Raw genomic sequence first — 10,315 nt, forward strand, 5'->3', positions numbered from 1 at the left:
CAGGACGAGCAAGAAAAGCATGGCATTTTATTCTCAAGGCAAGCCACTTTGTGTTATATGTAGGATCGCAGCGCGAAAGAATGGGATGGAACTTGACAGTGAATTATTTTCCGCGCAAAAAAGAAATGGGAAACGATTTCCCATCCGCCATTTTTTAAATTCCGGTGCCGAAGGCGACGATGCGTTTCAGTTGAGCAAGAAGACAATAACGTCGAAGAAGTTTTCATATTTGATCGAGCGTATTATATAAGGCAGCAACGGCAATCCGGAGAGATCAATAAAAGGTCGCGTGAAAGTTGAGTGGATAATAAAAGATCGTCTTTAACCCTGTTCGGAGAGAGTTAAACTATAATATACTAGAAGAGCAAACGAACATACAAGAGAAACACGGAAGTTTGAAATCAAATAAGGGGAAACACAGTCCAGGGAGAGAATGGAAAAGTGCCGGAATGAAGGAGTAGCACGCACGAATGAACAGCACAGCACGACCGATTTTATTTTACAACGGGCCGGATTATTGGGGTGGCGCATACCTGTTCTATATATGTGCTATCCTCATCCGGCGTCCGGCTTGTACGCACGTGAAAACGCACAGCCGAGCAGACGAGGAAACAAAAGGAGTTGATGATTCAACTTGATTACATCCTCAACTACATACTCTATTATGTGCACGGAATAAAGCTAGAGAATCCAATCCAACTACGTACATTGTATGTACCCTCTGATAACTTGATATCAAATATCCATCAGATTCCGGCCCGAATATAACATGCTGGCTGATGTGAAAATAATATTCCCGTGATTGATCTATATACATGCATGCCTTCATTATCTAAAACCACTTAGCTGGTCTCTGATATGTTATATCTACTTGTTGGTTTTTTTCTTACCTTCTTCACTCCTTGCGGGACTTACGCAACCAAAGAAAGGAGCCTGGGACACACAGCTGGGATAACGGCCTCATCGTCATGACTAATAGCTCGTGACCAAACGGCGAGTTCATGGTGGAATAGATACAAATGTATTTCCCCGGCTGGCACTAGCTCGACAGATAGTCAATACGTAGAGCAATGCCCACGTTAACCTTTACCTTAAAAGCCAACATGTATATAATATAGTTTGCCCTTTTTATTTATCTCAGTAAACTCTTCTGTCACAATAAACTATAGACAGTTCAGATGAAAGACAGAGAATTCTCAGTCTCAGATTGGCGAGCTTAATATGATGAATATGAAGTTTTTAAGCTTCAGTTTTTCGACTTTCACATTTATCAATAATTCATTTGATTCTTATCTCTTAGTCGAATATTCTATTCTGTTGTTGGTATTATAGCTAGATTGATGCTGCTCGTTTCTTCTTTCCTATACCGCTTTGCTTTTTGCTATAAAAAGGGATTCGTGAGTAACTAAAGGTCTAGATTTATCAGAGAGAAATCTTTTTGTAAGGCTTTTAGACTTGCAAGACATCTATTTTGTTGGCTGGACGATTAGTTGTTGTATTCATGGAGACATTGTTCATACTATCGATCGCAATATCGATGCATTCTTTACGATTAAATAGTCCCTTTCCCAACTTATTTTTTATAACTTTCAATTAGGCAGGTTGACTCGTTTCATTTGGTAACGCGCATAAATAATTTGTCAAAAACTCCGAGAACTACTGGTGAAAATCAATGAAGATCAAATATTTGGTTAGGTATTAATTGTAATTGGTTCTTTATTTTTTTTTTCCAAAGAACAGTTGAAGAATTGAAGAACACAATCAAGTCTCGTCAAAATTTAAATAAGAAAAAATTGAAGTAAGAAAGAAAAGGCATCGCATAAATAGGCAAAAATTAGTTCTTGACTTTGAGGGATCCACATCTGAATTGTTCGCATTTTTCCGCTTTAGCGAAGATGTTGAAGGAGTCTTTGAGCTTTTCTGGAACGTATTCCTCCACAGCTTTGGTTACCGTTCGAGTTGAGTTGGAGAAGGAGCGGGACAGGGATCCGACTTCACAGAGGAGTCGCTGGATGCATTCCTGCGAGTTGATTGCAGCGTAGACGACCTGGGTCAACCGCTCGACTTGGGCGACGCTCATCGATGGAAGAGCGGAGGAAGCAGCCGGAATGTTCTTGCTCTTCTCCGCTTGACGACGTTGGCGGTTGTTGTAGCCTTTATGAGGTCTGTTGGAGTTGCTGTTGTTGTTGTTGTTGGAGTTGTTGTCGTTGTTGTTGGAGTTGTTGTCGTTGTTGTTGTAGTTGTTGTCGTTGTTGTAGTTATTCTCATCTTGATAGTCATTCCCGTAGCTGCTTTCATCGTAGTAAGAAGTCTCGTCGTATGCCTGTGTTGTTGTTGCTACACCGAAAGGAAAAAATGGTCTTTTTCCGCCGCCTCCGCCACCTCCGCCGCCACCCAGAACAACAACTATCACGATGATGGGCAGCAAAATGGGGAGCAAGATCAACGGGGGTGGCAGTGCTAAGAACTTGGTCATCAAACCACCACCTCCACCTCCTCCTCCTCCAGCTGGAGGTTTTTCGATTAAAGGAGCCAACTCGATCGGAGCAGATTCGTAACTGTTATACGGGGCATCGTAAGACGGAGCTGCGTAAGCTGGTGGCGCGTAGGACGGAGGTGCGTAAGATGCTGGGGCTGCATAAGGCATCGGAGGACTGTAAGCCATAGGAGGACTGTACGACATCGGAGGACTATAAGGCATAGGGGCCATTGCCATTGAAGCCATCTGTTGAAAAAGATAGAAACATTTGAGAAGATTTCTTTAGTTTATTAACAAATAAAATAATAAAATAAAATTTTACTGAATAATATCTTACGATAGAGTTTGGTTGCTGAAAAAGTTGATGTCTTTGCAGGAGAAGATCAACTGATGAAGTGGGATGCCGTTGGACTGTTCACCGTGTTCTTATATAGTGTCCGTATTAAGAACTCAAGTACGCTTGACAACCTTCGTTACGTCATTAGCATTAACGATTACCTTGGGATTTGGGAAGGTGCTATTAATTGAAGAAGGGTCATAGATGAAAGACTATTATCAAAATATCTCCTTAGTCCTTACCTTGGATTTTCTTTTTCTCAAAATTAATTTAGTAATAATTCAAAAAGATTATTCGTTACCTTATTACAAAGAACGGTTAAATACTATTCTCTTATTGATGGCGCGAAAAATGTTTGTTGTTTATTAATATTTCAATTTGATCGCCTGTACTTATTCGCGGAATCCAATGAGCAACAATTCATTCCCTTATCTAGATTTCCAGTCAATTACTTCGCCATAATTCCGTGCGTTGCGAGATGAACCTTTGTGCAAAAGCTGTATCGTTATTGAATTGTGTAAGCAAATCTATTTTACTCCGTTGTTTCATTTAGCAAGCGCGATGAATGATGCAACTGAATTCTGCCGCGTTACACAATTGCGGATGCAGCTGAATGAAGTTTCAGGCTATACATGATCGGTGCATATCATATATGGATCAATTGTTTAATTTACTTGTCTGGTTCAAAACGTTAAAGGTAATTTTTTTTTTCAGTTCCTGATCTTGAAGAGGTCACTATTAGGTATTAGTTCAATTAAACGAGTTCCAATTTCCCATGCAACATGATGCGTCCGACTAATTTCATCGTTTTTGTCGTTGCGACTTTAACAAACACTTTTGCTGATTCGACCTGACATATTACGTGACACTTGGAGGAGTTATACACAACAGCAGTGTACTGTTATAAACAGGGCCGCGTTTAATCAGTAATACGCTCTAATAACTCGGAGACGAGAGTAATATCGTTAATCGAGTTCAGATGAGTTCTGCCTGGATGCCTCTGCAGGAGGATTAAATTTCATCTTTTTATTAATTTCGGCCGAGAATATTAGCATCATTTTTAGAATCATCAAAACTGATCGTTTATTGAGAATTCATTAGAAGAATTTTCAACGTAAAGATGAAGTTATATATGAATAATTACAAAATAAAACTAGAGACCATTTCAATTCTATCCTGGTTGTATTATTACATTTAAATGGTTCAAAAATATCACGTATACAAATGGTATATACAAGTCACACCGTTAAAAATTCAAATATGTCAAGTGTTGTCACTATTTTAAATAAGAAAAAGTTAAATATGAAAAGTTCAAAAAATAAAAAGGGGAGAGAATATTGCAGCCATCAGTTAGTTTTTCATTTTGAGGGATCCACATTTATACTGCTCACATTTTTCTGCTTTAGCGAAGACGTTGAAGGAGTCTTTGAGTTTGTCTGGAACGTATTGCTCCACGGCTTTGGTTACCGTTTGAGTTGCGTCGGAGAAGGAGCGGGACAAGGATCCGATTTCACAGAGGAGTCTCTGGATGCATTCCTGCGAATTCAACGCGGCGTAGACGACCTGGGTCAACTGCTGGACTTGGGCGACGCTCATCGATGGAAGAGCGGAGGAATTGGCCGGAAAGTTCTTGTTGTTCTCCGCTTGACGATGGTGGCGATTCTGGTCGCCTTGATTTTGCCTGTTATCGTTGGCATGTTGATAGTCATCGCCATACCTCTGTATATTGTAGTAAGGAGTCTCATCATTCCCAGCTCCTTCTGTGCGAGCAAGGGGTTGATTGTTCTTCTTGCCAAGTTTTTTAAATAATTTGTCTAGAGCAATTTTTAATTTTTGCGAATATTAAAAAAGGACTGAGCGTGCTGATTCATTTGCGAAATATTCTTCTGATTTTGTTATTAAGGTAATTATCTTTTTCCTATAACAAGACCTTGTTGGGATTCTGTTTAATTAAAGAAGAATTATTTAAAGACTGTAAACGATATTACTTAATTACCTGCTATTCTTTTTCTCGAAATTAAATGTGGTTAAAAAACTTCAAATAGGCCTACCTTTAGCAAATGGGCAAATTTTAATTTGTTTCCGATTTACTACTTAGGAAATCATTATTGGAAAAGAAGAAACAAAAATATTAATTTTCCATGAATTTAAATTTCCCACCCATAAAGAAACTTGAAACAAATAATTATTCACATCTTTCACGCTTAATAATACCACTCAAAATGTGTTCCAGGAATACCGGGTCCTTCATGACCCCCGGTCATTTCTGGTTGTGACTCCACAGCATCTCGTTATGTTTTCTTTTCCTAGATCTATTTTTTCGTTCTACAAGATATATAGGAAAAAGAGATAATCAGAGATCAGCAACGACTTATTACGCTTATTATTCGGATATTTAAAATATGGGTACCAGACCCGCGGTTACCATTACGGAGTTCTATACCGCCAATAAGCAATTGATGGTTAGTCAAAGTCAATCACTATTTCAAAGAGCAAGTCTCCGAGAAACTGTCGTAACATCCGCACATAAAAATGGGACCGTTTCATTGTCAGCCATCATGATCCTCATCTGTTCCGTCTGCAGGAGCTATATAGGATGTAAGATTCTTTAGATTATCTTTTCAATGAGCTATCTATTATATACTACATCTAACCACATTTATAGACATGAAATGTGATCTGATTCTTCATTGGAGAAATCTCTTCGTTCCTTGACCCTCGTTTCATAATTTGCCTTTACCTTCCAACGCTCACTTGCTTAATGTGCATTTCACACTCGAAACTAAAATTCTGTACTTTCATATCTTTCAAAATTGGAAATAAATGAATGAGGTAAAATTCCTTCAAATAATCATTTGAAAAATTGGGCTTGTTTGCTAAAGTGAAACTCTAATAATAAAGCCAATGTTCTGTAAAACATTGGATGTTACAAAAAGTCATACCGATAATAGAATAAAACGTCGCAAAGCACTTTCGTGCAAGATTCTCGGCAAGATGTATTTAATACGTACTGAAGATCCATGACCCACATGCGCGTAATTGTAAAATAGCATTTCACTTTTTTCGTGAAAAATTGTCAAAATGATAAAGAAAAGTCTCACCACTATTTTAAGTTAGAAAAACGTTACATAAGAAAAATGACATATAGAAAATAGACAAAATTATTTCTTCACTTTGAGCGATCCACATTTATACTGCTCACATTTTTCTGCTTTAGCGAAGACGTTGTAAGAATCTTTGAGCTTTTCTGGAACGTATTCCTCCACAGCTTTGGTTACCGTTCGAGTTGAGTCGGAGAAAGAGCGGGACAGGGATCCGACTTCACAGAGGAGTCGCTGGATGCATTCCTGCGAGTTCATTGCGGCGTAGACGACCTGGGTCAACCGCTCGACTTGGGCGACGCTCATCGATGGGAGAGCGGATGATGTGGCCGGAATGTTTTTCTTGGTCTCCGCTTGACGACGGTAGCGGTTGTTGTTGCCTTGATGAGGTCTGTTGGAGTTGTAATTGTTGTTGTTGTCTTGATAGTCGTTCCCATAGCTGTTGTCGTCGTAGTAAGGAGTCGACTCGTAATTTTCATTTTTCCCTGGTACCACCGGAAGACCAAGCGCTGGATTTTTATTACCTCCACCTCCACCGCCTCCGCCGCCTCCCAAAACAATAACCAACACGACGATGGGAATTAAAATGGGGAGCACGACGATCAGTGGCAGCGCCAAGAATTTGGTGACCATACCACCACCACCTCCACCACCTCCTCCGGCGGAAGGATCTTCAAGAGCGCCCGGTACGACCAACGGAGCCAACGGGATCGGAGCGGATTGAGAATCTCCGTACGCGGATTGGGCAGCGTAAGGCGAAGGTGCGTAGGATGGTGGTGGTGGGACTGCGTAGGGCATCGAGGGACTGTAAGGCATCGGGGCGTATGCAGCAGCCATCTGTTGAAACGAGAAAAGGGAAATAAAGCAAGATTATTTCGGACAACAGTAATAAAAACAGTTCAAAAAAGCAAAGAAATTGACATTCTATATGATATTACGATTTGGTTAGTTGTTGAAGTTGAAGAGCTAACGTCTTTGCCGGAGAACGTGAGTTGGAAAACTGTGGTGTCAACTGAACCGTTGCTCGGTTCTTATAAGGGCCAAGCTGTTCATTTGCTGAAGGTTTACTTTGGAATTTTAATTATTATCATTAATTAATCGCCATTAATTTTCTGGCTGTACAACATGACCTTGCATGATGGGATTTTGTTTAATTACAGAAGGGTGATTTAAAGACTGTAAATGATATTTTACTTAATTACCCATTAGATTTTTTTCTCAAAATATATAGTTAATAACAGGAAATCCTTCACCAAGTTTGAAGCATATTCAGTTAATTTTCGGGTTTTGGTCTGAAAGTAATTGATGATCGAGACGGACAATTTGATACTATAATAATCCCGATCCGTTCAACGGATGTCGAGCGCGGGTGTTAGTATTGTTTAGACAACCGCATGTGATTTTGTGCGGTTTTAATTTAGGGGGGTTGATATTTAATTCTATATCGATATCTTAAGTATTGTTAATTAGTTAGAAGATTAGTGTTGTTTGCATTCTTTTTCGTTGCTTCGAAAGAGAGACCGATAGTCCGATACAAGTTTAAGATTATAAAGAAAACGGAACGATCACTTAATTAGAAACATTTATGTGGCTGACTGGCTGCACGAAAAATAGCAGAACAAATAAAATAACCAAGTGTGATCGTCGTGTGTATGGTGTCTCGGTCTCCATGCTGTTTAGCAGGTAAATAAAACTAAAAGAATACAAATGTAATGATTGTGGGAGCTATAGAAGAGTTAAACCTGTTCCCAATTTGTAAAATGTTAGTTCAGGACTGACTAGCATTTACCATGTGATTGCCCTGTCGATGCATGGCAGTTTGTTTTGCACCATTGGTTGGCACTATAGGTAACCTTCTCCTTTGTGCAAATTTGAGGCCTGAGCCAGCCGTCATAACAAATGGTAACAACAATATCTATGCAAGTTTTTATTTTACTGGTTACCTGTCAGCCATTTTTCTCAGTATCATCACTGATGATTTTCGTTACTTTTCATTAAAATAACCTGTGAACTGCTAGATATTTTTAGTAATGCATGACTTGCATAAATGCAGTGTATTACATGTAAACCTTAAAAATTATCCTGTTTATTAACAATACAAGTTTACCCACTGTCTCATTTCAACTTTTCCTTACTTGTTGTGTCTGTCTAAATATTTTTCGTAACCCACTTTTTTTTTCATTTAGATAAACAGCACCCCTCTGGACTGGAGAAACTACCGATGTCGGTCGAGTTACGTAGCTCTTCTTCTCCTTCCTTTATAAATGTCCTCGTGTACACGCATGTGAGTGTGTTCACGAGGACGCCCTTTTTCCTATCCCGCCTAGTGGATTCTGCGGATGGATCATGGATGCCTGGCTGTATTTTCCATACTTAAAGGTAGGACAAATTCATCTCTATTCTTCCTTTTTCCTATTTGGTGGCGTTGATTGGAAATCTTTACATAAGACGCGGAATGCGATTATTCCTGAGCTAGACAGACGACTGGGACTGTTTTCTCTTGCCTGTTTTTTGTTTACTCAGTCAGGGTTTAAAAAAAAACTCATTTGTAGAAAGACTACAGATCAGGCTTGTTTTGTTTTCTACCTCACAACTTTTTCTGTGGGTAAACAATCGAATTCTAAAATAGTTTAACTTTAAACACTTACACTAGCGTACAGCTAGACAATTTTATGACCAAGTCGAACCTGTCGCCACATCCGCACCACCTTGAACAAAAAAACGGTGCAAAGCATTTTCGTCACGAAAGATGTATTTAAGAAAAATAAGAGATACAGGAGTCGTCGTTGTACAGCACATCAGCATTTTACCTTTTTCGTAAAACAGTGTCAATCATTATAAATTATTTATCAAGTCTCGTCAAAATTTGAGTAAGAAAGAGTTAAATATAAAAAAAATGCAAAAGCAAATAAATGTGCATTTAGTTCTTGACTTTGAGGGATCCACATTTATACTGGTCGCAATTTTCTGCTTTAGCGAAGACGTTGTAAGAATCTTTGAGCTTCTCTGGAACGTATTCCTCCACAGCTTTGGTTACCGTTCGAGTTGAGTCGGAGAAGGAGCGGGACAAGGATCCGATTTCACAGAGGAGTCGCTGGATGCATTCCTGTGAGTTCAACGCGGCGTAGACGACCTGGGTCAACCGCTCGACTTGGCCGATGCTCATCGATGGAAGAGCGGAGGAAGCAGCCGGAATGTTCTTGCTCTTCTCCGCTAGACGACGGTAGCGATTCTGGTTGCCTTTATTTGGTTTGTTGTTGTAGTTATTCTCATCTTGATAGTCATTCCCATAGCTGTTTTCATCGTAGTAAGGAGTCGTCTCATCATATTCATTTTGTCCCTTTTCGCCGACATCTCTGCCGCCAATTTTTGAAACAACAGCAGCTACCACTGCGGCGACGACCGCAGCCACAACAGCGGCGACGACAGCCACAATTGGAAGCAAAATGGGGAACAAGCCAGGCAACGCGAGGAACGTGGTCTTCATGCCACCCCCTCCGCCACCTCCTCCTAGGGCGGAAGGATCTTCAAGAGCGCCCGGTACCACCAACGGAGCCAACGGGATCGGAGCGGATTGAGAATCTCCGTACGTGGATTGGGCAGCGTAAGGCGATGGTGGTGGGGCGGCATAAGGCAACGGTTGGCTGTAAGGCATAGGGGAACTATAAGGCATCGGGGCGAATGCAGCCATCTGGTGTTGAAAACAAAATAAAATAATATCGGGACCTAGAAACTAGTTCAATTTCAACACTCTAATGGAAAATGTTTTGAACTTCCATTATTATTCAAATAAGAGAAATCACTTACGGCTTTGCTGGATGACAATTCTGTTGGATGTCTGTGCCAAAGTAGGTGAACTGAAGAACTGCTGTGTCAATCGGTTCGTTTGCCGGGTCTTATGAATGGTTGATAGGTTAGCATCCACTTTACGACACGTGTGGTAGGCGGAGGCTAGCAATTCATGTCCTTGTTTTTTCTCAAAACTTTCCAAATTAATTACACCAAATACGAATGGCCAAATAATTGTTTGGAAGTTAATTCTTCTTTGAATCCATTTGCGTTTGTACGTGCACGTAGAGTTGATAGATTTCAATTGAACAGCCTCAATGGAAACCTTGAATTTGACTAATCAGCTGATAATCTTCTTACCGCTTCTTACAGTATAATGCTTGTGTCAGTTGTATTCGAGCTGTAGTAAAGATAAATTTAGCTAATCAGATAAAAATTTTCAAATCAGTCAAAGATATCCATATTTCCACACACTGCCAGAGTTGATCAGTTGATGGTGATCCAGTTTGAACAGCTGTTAAAACTTTTAATCCGACTGCGTTGCGTAAGTGCACCCAAAAACTGGAAATGAATTACCGTCTGACTCGTCGGTCTTTTGCCGTTGACGGA

At 40.0% G+C, this 10,315-nt stretch overlaps 3 protein-coding genes across 3 annotated transcripts; all 3 read right to left on the minus strand.

The window, feature by feature from the left end:
• Nucleotides 1-1,766: 1,766 nt before the first annotated feature.
• Nucleotides 1,767-3,412, minus strand: LOC124315503 (GATA zinc finger domain-containing protein 14-like). The gene is made up of 2 exons (XM_046781225.1): nucleotides 2,817-3,412; nucleotides 1,767-2,725 (listed from the first exon to the last, which is right to left on the minus strand). Exon 2 carries the CDS (start codon nucleotides 2,723-2,725, stop codon nucleotides 1,835-1,837), a length of 891 nt encoding a protein of 296 aa, XP_046637181.1. The 5' UTR covers nucleotides 2,817-3,412; the 3' UTR covers nucleotides 1,767-1,834.
• Nucleotides 3,413-5,799: 2,387 nt separating this feature from the next.
• Nucleotides 5,800-6,934, minus strand: LOC124315554 (adenylate cyclase, aggregation specific-like). Its single transcript, XM_046781309.1, has 2 exons — nucleotides 6,856-6,934; nucleotides 5,800-6,754 (listed from the first exon to the last, which is right to left on the minus strand). The coding sequence occupies exon 2, from the start codon at nucleotides 6,752-6,754 to the stop codon at nucleotides 5,978-5,980; it is 777 nt and encodes a 258-aa protein (XP_046637265.1). The 5' UTR covers nucleotides 6,856-6,934; the 3' UTR covers nucleotides 5,800-5,977.
• A 1,554-nt stretch (nucleotides 6,935-8,488) lies between these two features.
• Nucleotides 8,489-10,315, minus strand: LOC124315556. The gene is made up of 2 exons (XM_046781318.1): nucleotides 9,725-10,315; nucleotides 8,489-9,608 (listed from the first exon to the last, which is right to left on the minus strand). The coding sequence occupies exon 2, from the start codon at nucleotides 9,606-9,608 to the stop codon at nucleotides 8,838-8,840; it is 771 nt and encodes a 256-aa protein (XP_046637274.1). The 5' UTR covers nucleotides 9,725-10,315; the 3' UTR covers nucleotides 8,489-8,837.

Source organism: Daphnia pulicaria, chromosome 11 (genome assembly GCF_021234035.1).
Source record: "Daphnia pulicaria isolate SC F1-1A chromosome 11, SC_F0-13Bv2, whole genome shotgun sequence".
Taxonomy (NCBI): Eukaryota; Metazoa; Arthropoda; class Branchiopoda; order Diplostraca; family Daphniidae; genus Daphnia; species Daphnia pulicaria.